Source organism: Haemaphysalis longicornis, unplaced genomic scaffold (assembly GCF_048455015.1).
Source record: "Haemaphysalis longicornis isolate Haplotype H1 unplaced genomic scaffold, Haemaphysalis longicornis Haplotype H1 scaffold_10, whole genome shotgun sequence".
NCBI classification, from domain to species: domain Eukaryota; kingdom Metazoa; phylum Arthropoda; class Arachnida; order Ixodida; family Ixodidae; genus Haemaphysalis; species Haemaphysalis longicornis.
In genome coordinates, this window is record NW_027526204.1 from 2,859,779 (window position 1) to 2,874,354 (window position 14,576).

Below are 14,576 nucleotides of genomic sequence, written 5' to 3' on the forward strand. Positions count from 1 at the left end.
GCGGCCACAACTGGAAAGTTGTACATCTTTCCCTAGAGCCGCTAAATAAGCTAAATAAACAACGTGATTGCGTGCTTTGAAAGCGAAAGCGTGGCGATAACTATTAACAACTTCTTTGCTGCAACAACTTAATCGCGTCCCTTTCTTCGGTTTTGTTTATCTGTGTTTTGGCGCAAATTACTCTAACCCGCTACGTTTCTGCTACACCGTGTACAGGTCTCGTTCTTCGCTTTTATTTCCTCTTCCCACAATGGGGGTTACGTCAGGAACTCGCAGACTCCCCGGCGTTCCTAAAATCCCGCTTTCGTACACTCAAGCGTGATTGGTTGACCAACCGACCAGCAGTCCCCACGGTGTACGCTCGGTCTACCACTCACCTCTGGAAATCCACGAAATAAACGTGCCGGTCGTAGCTGCTGGGCGCGCTGGTCGACATAATGTCTTCCACGAGCTCAGCCTGCGGAACAAAACAAAATCACGCCACGAGAAATATTACAGCGAGCAATCTTATCCTCGCGCGCGGAATACACTCGTTTCTTGGAATGGAGTATAAGATGATCACGTCCTCATAACTAAATGTGATGGCAGTGCCTTTTCTGTGGACTAGACCACAGGGCAGAACTGCTGGGCCTCGAATACAGGCAGTTAGCGTCAAAACCCGAGAATTACCCCTGCGACACGGACGGCGACGAGCGGTATTCTTTGAGCAACAGCTCGAAGCGGAACATCACCTCGTGCTGTGGTCCACAGAATAAGTCTGAACATTATTCTTTGGTCTGGTTTACACAATAGGCAGTGCGAAATGTGATGTGACGATCCGAAGTGACATCGCTCTGTTCACTGCGTCGCTGATGGCGTGACATTCATGTGTCGGCCGTTAACCATCAGCGTGATCACTTAGCGAAGCACTTTAACAGCGAAGCTGTTTATTAGCAATTCGTTGATTCCGGCGTTTTACAAAACTCAGTATAACAGTGCTTAGAAAACATGAAGGAAGCTCTCACGTACGACTTGACGGTAGCGAAGCTGTACGCAACCCCCACGACTATCACGAAAGATTAAGTGCACGATTGCAGCCGATGTTCTTCTTCGTTGCTGCCGCAACGACGTTTAGTCCATCATTGTTGCTATAAGTGTGACCTTCTTTCTTTTTTTTTTTTGGGGGGGGGGGGGGGTGGGGGTAGGAGTGGGGGGGGAGTGATAATCATTGGACATCACGTTGGAGGGGCGTACGCTAGGACGCGTCTTTCTCGTTCCGAACATGTGTTGCCATGATTACGGCGAACGCTGGAGTTTCTTGTGACCAACATTGGCCAATCTCCCTAAGCGGCTATGCTGGGCTTGACAAACGTGCACCGGGGACGCTGGGCCATCGGCGCGAGCAACGCACACACGAGCGCTCGGCATTTACTTGGTTCCTTTAACTGCCGGGCGGTCGTCGGAATCTTAGCCAATCTCCAAAAGTGTGTATGCTTGGTTTGACTAACGTGCATCGGGGACGCTGGGCGGTCATCGTGAGGCACGCACATAGGCATTTTCTTGGTTTTGTTAACTGCCGAGCGATCGCCGCGAAGCCCGCGCTCACGTTCGTGCGCGCGCTTGGCAATTTCTTGGAATGTTTAACTGCGGAAATAAAAAATTGCGATTTGCTAGACAGGATTATAGCCTGTGTCTGGTATCTCAGCGCAGTTGAGTCAGTAGTCTTATCCACTCGGCTACGACCGCGAGTCTGTACCCGAGAGTAAAACGGCTTACATACTCGGCTGTGACTGTGGGAGAGGAATAACTTAACCTGCTCGACAAAGAATACGTGATACGGTGCACGTTGAACCTGCGGGCGCCCAGTTTAAGTGTGCGCGTTCCGTTCGTTCGTTCTGCTTCTTCGATTTGCTCCTTCTTCGCTGTTACAGCAACAACGATGGAGTAAAGATCTAAAAGCGTGAGAGTTCCGGCTAGTTGGTAATCCATTAACAACACAGCGCAAAAAAGACCAAGGACGAACGAAGACGTCTCGTCCTTGGTCTTTTTTTGCGCTGTCTTGCTAATGAGTGAAGATCGTTGCGGCAACGACGAAGAAGCAAATTGTACTTGTTGGTACATAATGAAAGGGAGGGTTAGCACAAAAAAGACGAGGACGATGTCTCGTCTGCCACCATCCTCGCCTTTTTTGCGCTGAGCCTCCCTTTCAAGAAGAAGCAAATCGGCTGCAATCGAGGACTTAAACCGTCGTGATGGTCGTGAAGGTTGCGTGCAGCCAAGTCTTACGCGTTAGTGTGAGCCTCCTTCATTCCTTCATCTGCAGCCACCCTGCAATTAACTTGCACCGGCGGTTGCTTAAAATGTATAGTCACGCGACGCAATGGGATGTACGGGTGCTCACGTGTTTACACACAAGTTAAAGCGACGCAAAGCCTAGTAGGCACAGTTACTTGACCCAAATAACAACTAGAGTGCACGATCATTATGGGCAGTTTGCAAGCACCTTTCTTAAAAAAAAAAACGGGCGCTCAAAGTTGCCGTTTCTGTCCACATCTCTCTCGCCGATGTGCTGAAGACATATTGAAGCGTATCAAGTTACGAAAGTTTGCCCCACGAGACACTGACGAGTGACAGACCGGATGGCAACTCCCAAACCTGTACGTGAAAACAGTATTCATAACAACACTAAGCAGAACAAACGTATCAAAAGATAACAAGCTTATAACCCCACAGAGCGCTTCTGGTCATGAAATAAATCCAATGCTTGTGCCAGTTTTCGAATTCTAGGAATCGAACTAAGGCGCAAATGCTTCCCAAGCCACTCGTCCACGCATATTCTGCAGTTTGAGCTCCCAATGCTATGCCTTCTGTTGTTGCGTTCGTGTGTGATAGCGTAAAAACCCAAGGAGTGCTCAGGATATAGAAAATGGCTGAAATGCTTTGTCCAACTCGTAAGCTGTAAGAATGAAAGACTTACCTACGACTGAGCTAAAAGACTGACCCTTACCATTGTATCACTACGATAAAGTGATAGGTACTAATTCCAGCTCCGATTAATGAAGTGGATGCCACGTTAACACGTAAATGCGGACTGGTTGGTATCAATTAACAATAAAAGACGCGATGACCTGCGCAGTCTTCGTGTGTCTTTTTTTTGTGTCCCCGTTTAATGTGCGCTAAGTTGCCATTGCGGACTCCACGTGATCCTCGTGGGCGGCAGGAGTTGTTCGCCCACAAGGAGGAGGAATGTAATGCATACTGTCTGGGCAATCGTGCGAGCCTGTCGCGCTGTTACCTCCCCGGTAGTTTTTGCAGTGCACCGTCTGCCGCTGTGCATCAACCTCTATCATTCCACCACACAATGCTGCGTCGTCATTACACTCGGTATTTTAATGAGGTTTTCATAGTGGCGAAACACCTTCACTGCAAACAGCGAACAGCTGGTGAACAGCACAAGCGATGACGGCAGCTGATATTCCGTTGAAAAAAGCATTCCTTACTAAACGTTCACTGAGAAAAAACGACGAAGACAACAGAAAGACACATGACACAATGCGCACTACGTCGCGTGTCTTTCTGTGCTCTCCATTATTTTTGCGCAGAGAAAGTTTAGTATGGCGTTATCAACTCGCGGATTTGCACGCAGGGGCTAAAGCCCGCCCGAGGCATTGCACTGTCAGTAAACAAACAAATGATTCCGCGACGACACCCGGAATCGTACAGGCTTTTCCCGCTGAGCAAAACCAAGTGACCCACTCGCCATCTAGGAGCGCGGCTAGGCGTGCAAATACGTGCTTTTGGTACTTCACTTAAGCGAGCGGGAACGTTTGCTCTAGTGGTTTAGTGGTTCCGCTTCTGTATAGCAAGGTTGTGAAGCAGAGTTTGAACGCCGTTAGCGCTGTTTTCTTATTTTTGTTGATTTGTTATTCTTGAAGGATAATTTGTTCTATCACGCGCGTATTCTATTTACGACACCCTTGTGCATTAAAATGGATTTAGGATAGTTTCGTTCCCTCTAGATCAGTATCAGCTATTGGTTTCTGTACGTTTTTTTGAAATTTTGTCTTTTTTATGCCAGTTTAGGGTGTTTTTGTTCAATAGTTTTACACCGCGCTTTGTTTACGTGTTGGGTGGGTTTCGGTTCGCTTTTTTTTTTCTTAGCTAGGGAGGTTTTGTCCCCGTTGGGATAGTTTCGGCTGTTAGTGTGGGTCAGCAAAGCGCTGAATGAGCCAGCTGCGAGCTGCAGTGAACATGCGCTATTTTTTATAATTTCGGTTTTTTGGTCCATTTTACGTTCTTGTTTTTGTTGTTTGTTTCAGTTCGTCTAATTTTGCTTGCTTTAGGTATATGTTTCTGCCGTGATACAACCCCAGCAGCTAGTTCAGAAGATTGCTGGCTGTGATCATGAGGAAAAGCCCGTACGCGACCAGAGCCTGAGCAGGAGAACGTGCCTGCTGCACGCGCGTGAGGAGCCGCTTGTCGAAGGTGGTGGAGTGGACGTGGTGGAAGCGGTTCCTCCGGGATAGCTTCCGCAGCAGCGTCAGCAGCGTCGTGGAGCCGCACTTGGGCACGCGGTTGTACAGCAGCCGCCGCTCGGGGTGCTGCGATCGCCACTCCGTCCTCGCCAGGGTCGTCGGCGGCGAACTGCTGCTGCTGCTGCTGCTGCAGCTCAGGCCCTGGTAGGCGAGGATGAAACCGGCACCAACCAGGGCCACGCTGCGTGCACAACAGGGAGCACTTCCTGGCTGTGTTCTGCAGACGGGCCTTTAAAGGGATAGCCGACCGATTTTGACGGCGGAGCTAAACAGCCTGAGCTTGGCCCGGGCTGCGTTAGCAAAAACAAAATCCCGGGCGGCATTCTCCACTAAAATGAAACCTGGGAAGGGGCGAAGCATGCAGTTTATAACTGTGTTCTTGGTGCCTTGGCGTTTTTGCCCACGGAGATGAAAAAGTCTCGCATCTTTGAGGCACGAAGTGTTCTAGCGTGATCGGAGATTTATAGGAGCCTTTTCTTCTCCCCCTGTTTGCCTGATTTTTCAGGCGAACATAAATCTCCGAACTACAAGAAAAAGGTGGGCTCATACCAATGGTGCCGATCATCAAAGTCCTGGGACTGCGAATTCAAGCCAATGGTCACAACACCGAAGCCATCGGGATACTAGAAAAAAGCGTACTCCAAACGACGAGATTGATTTCCAGAGTCGCCAATAGACACCAAGGAATCAAAGAAGCCAATCTAATCAGACTGATTCAGGCCTTCGTCCTCAGTTTAGGGTGGTCTACGTAGCACCATTCCTCTCACTCAAGACAAACGAAAGAACAAAGATCCACTATATGGTTCGAAAAGTATACAAGCAAACCTTAGGCATACCCATAACAACGCCTTCCAACAAATTCGATACATTAGGGCTGCACAATTCTCTCGACGAGCCAATCGAAGCCCAACAAAACTCCCAGTTGGAGCGGCTCACGAAACGTCAGACTGGAAGACATGTGCTCCGATCTCTAAGCATTGGTTATGATTCGCAGCGTGGGAATAAATTAGACGTTTCCCCCCCAAGCACGAGCAAGTTTTCACGTTTCTTCTTTACCCAGGAACATGCACCCAGTGCCTAACCAAGAGCGCAGGCAAGAAACAGCCACAGCTATTCACAAGCGCTTTAAAAAAATCAGGGAGGCGATATACGTCGACGCTGCTGAATACTCGGACCGCACTACCATCGCAATAACGGCGGTTTACCAGCACGGCCACCTGATAAACTCAGCCTCAGTTTCCATGGCGCTAGCATCAACCCAAGCAAGATATATAATCACTGACCCCAAGACCGCAATCAGAAATTTCTCGAGAGGACGCATATCCGCTGAAGCGCTGAAAATTATGAATGGATATAGCGGAGGAACGCTCAGAAGAGTACACCTAATATGGGAACCAGCTCACACAGCAGCCCTACCCGGCAACGAGGACGCTCACAACCTAGCTCGAGGACTAACTGGCCGAGCTAGCGCAAGAAGCACCACGGGGCAGCCCTCGCCCAGAACCGGCAGTGAACGCATGGTCACTTGCAGAGAAATTATCGCTCATTACCGATTGGGTCAAAATACCCAGAGGCACACAAAACATTGGATAAACAATCAGTGGCGTGGAGACTACTACAGACGTGAATGTACCCCAACCCCGTGCTGTACAATCACGATTATCCGGAACTGCGCAGCGACAGGTGTAAAAACTGCAAAGGAAGGGATGACCTGAAGCACATGCTATAGGCTGCCCTGCCATCACCACCGCAAATAAAGCAAGAAGAATGATAACTACACCGGAGCAGTGGGAGGCGATACTGCTCAGCTCGGACGCCGAGTCTCAGTATTGGGCTGTACGGATGGCCGAGGCCGCCGCCAAGGAGCAGGGGCTCCTGGCGGATGGCTTCCAGCCTACCCCACCCGTGACCCCATCCTGGGCAAACAGTAAAGTTATTCATCCTCCTCCTCCTCTAGCGCGAGGCGTTGGAAAAAGAGTGTACCGGTGTCTCATTATCGTGACTACATGAGACGAGATACCACGACAACGACGACAGGAGACGACGACATCCCGAGCCCCTGAAAAATGCCAAAAGAAGAAAAAACGCTGTGCCTCCTCCAAAGGGTGCACTGCGCCCTTTAGATAAAGTGAAGCCGGCTATCGCGCCAGCTCGAGGGTGGGGTGAACACAAGGGACATATGCGTATGCGCACCCCTTACTATTAAAGGGGGTGGTCTTTCTTCGGCGACTACGTTTGGCGCAGCCTGCACTAGCGGGGCAAGGCTGGAGAAACAGCAGAGCTGGAGGTCGACCTAGCTTCGTCCCCGACCGGAACGGCCTTGTAAAATCCGGCTAAACTTCCCAGCAAAACTTAGCAAAACCGGAAGAAGTTCCGCTCTTTCCCGCTTCCGCCTTGCACCACTAGTGCAAGCTGTCTAGTGTGTGCTTGGTATCCCAAGTGTACTTAAAGCGCCTTTAACTCAAATGGTTTTCCTATCGGGGTCATGCAATGTTTCGAAGCAGAATTTTTAGATCTACCAGCCTTAAGCATGCTGCCAAAAAAAATTGCCGGTGACCATGGCGGGGAATGTGCGGTAGCATAGTTTTAATGGTATGTGAGATGAAAAACGGTAATTAAAAACTTGTCCCCAACTGCAAGAGTAATGAAATGTAGCCGTGTAAAATGTAATGAAATGTAGCCACCTTACAGAGCTCAGAAGGTTTAGCGCCAAAATAAAATTATTTCGCCCATTTATTTGGAAATTTTTCGTGTTTGCGTCGCTATATAAAAAGCGAGATTTCGTATGGGCTAGAGAACATACACTCCACAAAATCCGCTCGGATGTCCCTTTAAAGTAATAAAGTAATAATTGTTGAAGAAACGGTGACGGGTGCGTCTAAGCGCACGTCTATACTGTCCCTCAATATGGCCCCCCGAAGCCAGGACCACATCCCGCTTGGCTCATCGCAATTTCCACAAGGGAGCCTGCAATAGAACTCCCATGGCCTCAGCCGGAGCTTTGACGCGCCGCAGTTGGGCTGTGATGTGCAACGGATTCATTTTGACCATCTTTTATCTAGACACATGGCCTTTTTTTTCGCCCACATCTTAAAAACAGCTGCCGCGCAGGAATCGGGCCCAGCAGCACAACCCACCTGGCGGGTAGCTGATGTTACAGGTTTCATGACCTCCGGATGAGAGTGGTGGTAAACTGCAGTCATAATCCGCAAGGAACACAATTACGCGTTTTGGTATTTTGTTTCCTACCGCTCGTACCGCTCGTATTTTGTTTCCTACCACTCGGTTACCAAAATCTTACGTCCACTTTCGCCGAATAACAAGCCTCCGTTCGAAGTTTCCATGGCACGAGTTTCAGCTATTTTGAACGCTTACTGTGAACGGATCGACACTTGAACTTGAACGTGTTTAAGGAAATCCAAAATTAGTGTGCGCGCCGAGCGTTGGCAAAGACATTTTTGAACAACGCGGCTGTTGTACAAGCCGTAAGTTCGCCGTTGCAGGAAAAAATACCAAGAGAGTGGCGAGCAGTCGTGACCGCGTCCCTGGCAGCGACCGCCGAGCGTCCTCGGTACGCGAGTCACTTGAGCAAAAACAGCAAAACTCCGCCGCTGGCGTCAAGCGCTGCCGCGCATTTAAAGAACGCTCCCGCGCTGATGCTGACGGTGAAAAGAAACCCTGCTTCACCGCGGCTGCCGCGTTGTCCAGGAGCCCTTGTGAATAACTGGCTCGAGACGTGGCTGCGAGTGTGCCAATCCTACCCGAGACGACTTGAAGATCCCGTCACCGCTGCCGCGAGTCGCTAACGAAGTTCACAATGCTGAGCATGACTCTGCATACTCGCCGCGAAGAAGACGACGACCTCTTGGATGCATATGACCACGATTACTAGCACCGCAACTATGCAAATAAACAATGATACTGAAGCTTAACTACGTGTCCGGCACTGCTCACCCACAACAGTTTCGCCATTCAAGTCTTGCGCATGAGTGCAGGCTCCCCTTACTTTTTTTTTTCTCTCAGTTGAGGGGGACGCCATTTGTAGCGCATAATTTGCACGGATTCACACGCACGCACGCGCACTTGATTTAAAATATTTATGTGGATTTATCAGTACGTGCTAAAGTTAAGAATATTGGATAAGAAAACTGGATTGGAATATTGAATATTCCTGATATCGGAATAAGAATACTGGTTTGTCGGATGAAAATTACAAACCGCTGTCACACTCTATAGGTAAGCGCAAGTATCCCACAAGACACTTGAGCTGATTGAGGCCACATTTCAATGATGTAGAACGAAGTGCTAAAAATGGAGAAATAGTTTGTTACGCTGGTTGTACAACCTTTTTTGTCACAGTCGTGGTGGTGAAACAGAGATGCAAGACGAGTCAAGCATCGCGCTCATTGAGATGAAATTATGCGCAGATGCAAATCATTTCAGAATAAATAACAAGAAAACTACAGTATACTACTTCAGCTGATTCATCGATTGTAGGGTTTCACGCGCCAAGGTAACGTAGGCGATGAGGCACGCCGTAGTAAAGGGCTCGGGATTAATTTTGACCTCCTGGGGATCTTTAACGTGCGCCGAAATCTCGCACACACGGGCATTTTCGCTTGTCGCCTCCATGAGAAAAGCGGCAGCCGTGGCCAGTATACTTCTTCAGCTACCAAGGGAGAACAAACGGAAAAGTAATGTTCATTCAGAGAACACAATAATAAAAAAAATGGGCAATATCAAGACTAACGGCGCTATTTTCACGGAACAATAAAAATGGGGGATGATGTGAAGACACTTGGCGCTGTGTTCTTTATTTGGTAATGATCACGTAGGATATATCCAATGCAAAATATTGCTGCGAAACACGACTTTTGATTTTTACCCATGTTTTCCTATATATGGCCCGGCTATCTTTTCTTGTGCGTCAAAATGAAAGCGCAAGTGTCCTTGTTTTGTGTACGCCGCACGGTCAATCTTGTTTTGATAAGGAAAGGGTTTGCTGTCACTATCTTAGACTGTTGGTTCAATCTAAACTATTTTCGATGTAAAGAAACCACTCGGCCACGACTGTAGACAGGTGTTTTAAGCGAAGCTTGCAGCCCCTCACTGATGTCGTCTGTAGTCCACCAAAACGCAATGCGGGAAAGTCAAGTTTCGTTCAAGATGACGACGGTCGCGGGTGAAAGGAAGACAACTTGAGACGCTTCCCGTAGCGGCAGTCAAACGTGAGTGTCTCGCCTTACGAAGCCGACGTCTATCCGATTGCGCCATTCCGAGACGGTCGAAGCAGCTTGGCTTTGAAGAGGATGTGCAAAATTATTCATACAAATTATGCACCCCTCCGTCTAACGAAGGCGCTGGTTCAACCCGAAATCAAATGGCGAGGGTTCAAAGTCAAAGCCACTGCGATCGAAATCGCGAACTGCGTGCGAATCAAGTTCAAAGCTCAATGAGTGGAAGTCCAAACTCAGATGACGACCAAGGAATCGCTCACGAGAAATGTTCGCGTTCAACTGGGGTGCGTGTTTTTCAGTAATGAGAGCACTCTAGATGCAGACGAAACGCCGTGGCATTCGATTCGCCGACGCTCGTATACGCGCGTCGCTCGTATACGCGCGTCGGCATAATACCATAGACGAACTAATCGAAGCCCATCGCCTGGCCCAGCTTACGCGCCTTTCCCAGACCCCGGCTGGTCGGCAGATCCTCGATCGAATTCATGCCAACCCCCCGCTTATACTAGATCCTCCAGCTCACATCCCCCGGCTTCTCCGCGGGCGTCTCCACATTAAGCCGATCCCGCGAAATATGCATCCAGCTTACCACCGCGGACGCCGTCTAGCCCGAGCCCAAGCACACCTCTCCCGCTACCCTCCCTCTGAGCATACTCTCTACGTAGACGCAGCGGCCTACCCCACCCATCCTGCCTTCGCACTCGCTGTAGTAGGCGCTTCTCCAACAATCCCTCAGGCTTCAGCTACAGTCGCCACCACCTCCTCGGTAACTGCGGAAGAGGCAGCCATTGCCCTTGCCCTAACTCAATTACCTACCCCCCAGATCATTTTATCTGACTCCCAAACTGCCATACGAAATTACACAAAGGGCGTCATTTCCGAAGCTGCCCTCAAAATTCTTCTTCAGAATCCCCCTGCCCACCCCGTGATGCTGCTGTGGACTCCGGCCCACACCGGCGTAGGTTGTAATGAGACGGCACACCAACACGCCCGAGCTTTGATATCCCGGGCTCCCGTTTCTTTTACGCCTACACACGGCATCCCCGAAATGTCCCACGCGTACCTACTTACGTACAGGGACATAACTCAACATTACCGCCTCCTCCGCAGGAACCTACCTCCCCCGCACCCTTCACTTACTCCGCCGGCAGCGCACACGTGGCGGCTCTTACAAACCCACACTTTCCCACACCGCACTCTCCTTGTGCACACTCACCCACACCAATTCACCTCCCCTCACTGCCCCTCATGTGGCGCGCTGGACACTCTCTTCCACTCGCTCTGTGAGTGTCCGCGCGACCCCTTCCCCCCTTTCCCCTCATCTTCTCACTGGGAGCAGGCTCTGGGGAGCTCTGACCTCGCAACGCAAGAAGCCGTCACGGACAGAGCCCTGGACGTCGCGGGGGCCCTTTGGGCCTCCGCCACCCCCCTACCCTGAACCCAGTGTAAAATAAAGTGGCCCTACTACTACTACACGTCAGACTGCTTCTTCGGCGTTTCTGTTTTCTTTCAGTTCATTGCAGACCACTAGTTAGCTGTAATAAACGTTATTCCTTCAAGCATCCTGCGTCTTCCCCAGCTACGCGACAATATAATCTGCGGTTGGTGTAATGAATATAATGCAAGCTATTCTTCTATTCTAATGCAAATACTGCTTCGCAGCGCATTGGTGCACTCGACCCCTCAATACTGCGGCGTTGTGTGGGTTACGACAGGAACCAATAGTTTATCAAATTTGCTCTTGCTACAAATGTCGCTGTATTTTCTTTGAACCATCAGCCTACTCAAAATATGACTGTCTCGCTGTGTTTTTTGTATTATAGAGCGTATTCACATACATACAGGCAACCATGCGTGCGCCGCCATATCTGTGGCCAAGCGTCTGTTGCGAGGCGACGTTGTGCGCACGGCCCGCAGATCAGGCCCTCCTCTTCTCCTCCGTGCCTTCATGGCGGCCAGGCAGGTCGCGGTCCGCGATATGAGCTTGTGTTTTCGTGCAAGGCGTGTGTGAGTGGCTTGATAGTCTGTTGCACCGCGATAGCGTTGGTTACGCGAAAATTCATGGTTCCGCTCATGAGTGTGACAACCTTATTTGCAATTCAACCCTAGCCTCTGCGCACACCTACGAGCGAGTGCGAGCCGGTCGGGGCGCAAAGGTTGCATCGTTAGCGCATTGGTCGTTTGTCAGCATGAACTGCATCATTTCCAAACTGGTGCCCACTGAACGCAAAGTAATAACTCGACGCTAAGTACTGTTGAGTACAGTGCGATCTACCTATCGCCAGACGCGTATCAAGTCGCCGCCGCAGATCAGCTGATGGCCAGCCGCCGCGCTCTAATGTCACAGGTGAGTTGTTTTGCTGAGTGTGAAACATGTAGCGCACGAGAAACCCAGTGCCAATGTGTCGCCCGTGCCATCTTGAGGGAAGCCGTTTTTAGGGCTGCTTTTTTGATAATAACTCGAACATAAGCAGCAACGTGTTTTCTTCTTGTTTTTTCTCGTGCGGTGATTGGATCGCATGCAGCGATCAATTTACTTCTGTCAATCTCAGCGCAGGGCATGAAGCCCTGTGTTTCGATTGTCCTTGGGTGGAGTAAGGAAACCGGCGGTCAAAAGGTCAAAACCTCGGGTACTTCTATCCTGCGCACTTTTGAGGCCGATATATCTTTTAAAGAAATTGCTGTTCGATCACGCCGTCCGGAAACGAACGTCGTCTCAAGCTGTTGTTTTGCGCCAGCAGCGCTTAGCGAAACTTACTATTATGTGTTTTTAGGGGCAGCAGAACTGCCATTTCAGTCTCCGTACAAAACTTGTAGCTCCTGCTTGGTTTAGAAAAACTAATTGTGCACATAATGGAAGTAATTGTGCCTTTCTGCTTCACCCCGAACTTTAGCCCGTTTTTTTTCTTTCTCTTTCATTGCAGGCGTATGCAGCTGCTAGAAAAGAAATACGGCGCCCTCACAGAGCTGGTGTGCGTCCTTCGGGGCAAGCCTCAAGAGTGCCGTTTTTTGCGGCATCCGTGAGCAGCAGCAGGTTTAAATACAGTGATGGTGTTTAGCACACTTCGAAACTGATCTACAGAAATATTCAGAAATAAATAGCGAGGTCGACTGGTGCCCTTTTATGTGCATTTAGGTGCCTTTCCAGCTACCGCTATTTGAATTTACAATGACTGTGGAAAATGAAAAAAAAAAAGACACATTTTGGTCATGCTCTTCATGTGCTAGAATATAAAAAAAAAACATTTTAGTCATACTCTTCATGTGCTAGAATATTTTTTGCAAGACGTGGTTTCTGGCCAGGAAATGATAACTCATGGCCATCGCCTTCATTTTGGCTAATTCAACTGTTATGAAATGGTGATCTGTACAGTGAGCACAAGGACTTCATTGAATTATCGGGCCACATTTTGTCACACTGGAAAAGTTACGCTTGTGTTCCACTTTTTGGGAAGTGCGTGCATTGCTTAGAAAAGGAAAAGTTCACACATGAATTGATAGGCGTAGTTAAAATTGAATGTTTAATAATGTGTGCATTAGAGACCCTTCAGTTGCACTCCCAAAAAAAGAAATCGTGTATCAAAACCTTGCTATGTAGCAGGGAAGGGGCGAGATGACGTGTTGGTTTCGATGTGCTTTTAGCCTTTTCATTGGTTGTAATCGCATTGGTATGTTTATTCCTTGAATAAACAATCAGTCACAGTTCAGTGCTTTGTCCTGCCTTTGTTCATATTGCTTTGTAAGACCCACTTTTCATTATGCAATACCAACTAGCTTACCAACCCATGTTCTTTGTGCACCACCAAAGCTTAACATTGGTGTTTCCGGGCATCAGCAGCAAGGCTTCTTAAGTTAACTTGTCTTACTTACACCTAGGGTAACTGCTAACAGCAGCTTGGGACACTATTAAAAATGGCATGATGAGAACATGTCTATCAAGAAACATTTTATTACACATCAATAAAACACCACCCAACCAACAGTTCACAATGTAATTACCCATCAGTTAAATATTAGTGATAGTTTGCAGTAGGTCACAGGAGCACCGATGCAGTCTGCCGATTCTCTTTTGTTGTCACTTCTGCACTACTACTTGGAGCTAAACAAGGAGCCTTGCTGAGGTACAAAAAAAAATTACACCCATCTCCCTGAAGGGAACCATGAGTAGGATGCGGAGTGTCATGGGGGTTCCGTTTGCGTTTCCGTTATGTTTAATTGCGTCAGCGCACCCGCTGACGGGACTGTTGCTTCCATCCTACTTCATCTGAAGAAGCACGGAGTCAAGCGAAGCAAGCGCAGCACTGAACGCGCGCTCTGCTAGTTCCCCTTTATATTCACAGCTGTAGGAGAGGAGACTACGAGAGAGAGAGCTGCGCATGCGCGCAAGAGAGCTGAAGCGAACGGAGGAGGAGCGCGCGCAGACGGTAGGAGAGGAGAGTACGCAGCTGTTTGGAAAGGAGGAGAGGAGCGCATGCACAGATGGTGTGCGGACGGTCGCCACCGGTCAACAAGTGACATACCCCCGAGCATAAGACACTCCGCATCTAGAACACGGAAACACCATTTTTTCCCATTCCATTCGGTTTTTGTGTGTGGGTGCTTCCACTTGTAACCTTCCATTCTTTGTGTTACGATTGATACACATAGCCATGCCCTATTGTGCACAGTTAATCTAAAGCAAGGGTGTGAAACACCCGGGCCACATGTGGCCTGCAGACCTTTTGATTTTTGTTTTGACCTTTTGATGTATTAAAGGATCACCGTAAAACAAATATCAGTGCCTAGATTTTAGTCATCCTGGAGATCAGTACTGATATCTTTCTCG

The 14,576-nt window shown here is 49.0% G+C and overlaps 1 protein-coding gene and 1 long non-coding RNA gene across 2 annotated transcripts in view; one reads left to right on the forward strand and one right to left on the reverse strand.

The window, feature by feature from the left end:
* The window catches only part of Pip (heparan sulfate 2-O-sulfotransferase pipe), a 161,103-nt gene that overhangs the window by 108,270 nt on the left and 38,257 nt on the right, over positions 1-14,576 (reverse strand). Inside the window, exons 3-4 of the mRNA XM_077688783.1 lie at positions 4,431-4,695; positions 378-457 (exon numbers count right to left, since the gene is read on the reverse strand). Coding sequence (XP_077544909.1) covers positions 378-457; positions 4,431-4,695 — 345 coding nt within the window. The remainder of the gene's footprint in view (positions 1-377; positions 458-4,430; positions 4,696-14,576) is intronic.
* LOC144157580 (uncharacterized) lies at positions 11,707-13,458 on the forward strand. Its single transcript, XR_013319783.1, has 2 exons — positions 11,707-12,098; positions 12,676-13,458. It is a non-coding gene; the product is annotated as an uncharacterized LOC144157580 (long non-coding RNA).